Source organism: Myotis brandtii, unplaced genomic scaffold, assembly GCF_000412655.1.
Source record: "Myotis brandtii unplaced genomic scaffold, ASM41265v1 scaffold344, whole genome shotgun sequence".
NCBI classification, from domain to species: Eukaryota; Metazoa; Chordata; class Mammalia; order Chiroptera; family Vespertilionidae; genus Myotis; species Myotis brandtii.
The window spans coordinates 3,693,882-3,694,628 of record NW_005363247.1 but is presented as its reverse complement, the minus strand read 5'-3'; the positions used below and the strand labels follow the sequence as shown (position 1 = coordinate 3,694,628).

General features: G+C 46.6%; 1 protein-coding gene across 2 annotated transcripts in view; it reads left to right on the top strand.

The window, feature by feature from the left end:
- Positions 1–40: 40 nt before the first annotated feature.
- ARRDC3 (arrestin domain containing 3) overlaps positions 41–747 on the top strand; it is a 14,372-nt gene continuing 13,665 nt past the window's right edge. For both annotated transcript variants that reach the window (XM_005871500.2, XM_014543959.1), the window contains exon 1: positions 41–565. In XM_005871500.2, coding sequence (XP_005871562.1) covers positions 286–565 — 280 coding nt within the window. In that variant the 5' untranslated portion in view covers positions 41–285. The remainder of the gene's footprint in view (positions 566–747) is intronic.

Below are 747 nucleotides of genomic sequence, written 5' to 3'. Positions count from 1 at the left end.
GGTTGTTTTTCACAAAGCTGCTCTTAAAGTGAGCCGGCCGCCGCCAACCGCCCGTCTTTGTACGGAGACCACTGGGCCGAGCGCGAGCGCGGAGCGGGAGCCTCGCTGCTGCCCTGACTTTTAAGAACCTCAATGAACTACTTGTGAGGAGTCGCTGGTCGTGCCTGTGAGCTCTTCCCACGGCCACGACAGCGACCCGTGTTCAGTGGAGATCACATTTTATATGCGATCTTGACTTTTTTTTTTTGGTCTGACATTATATTTTTATAGATTTTTGTTATAAACATGGTGCTGGGAAAGGTGAAGAGTTTGACCATAAGCTTTGACTGTCTTCATGACAGCAACGTCCCCGTGTATTCTAGTGGGGATACCGTCTCAGGAAGGGTGAATTTAGAAGTTACGGGGGAAATCAGAGTGAAATCTCTTAAAATTCATGCGAGAGGACATGCGAAAGTACGCTGGACCGAATCTAGGAACGCCGGCTCCAATACTGCCTATACACAGAATTACACTGAAGAAGTAGAATATTTCAACCATAAAGACATCTTAATTGGACACGAAAGAGGTAAGCTTTTTTTTATATTATTCGGAAATCATTAACGCTAATTTCTTTGGGAATGTAGCTTTTGATTTTTCTGAATCGATATAATTCTACTCCTAGCATGAGCATAGCAGCTCGGTAAGAGCTGAGCGAAGTTGGAGACGGGCTTCTCCGTGACGTGCACCGAGTGCGGAGCCGCGGAGCGT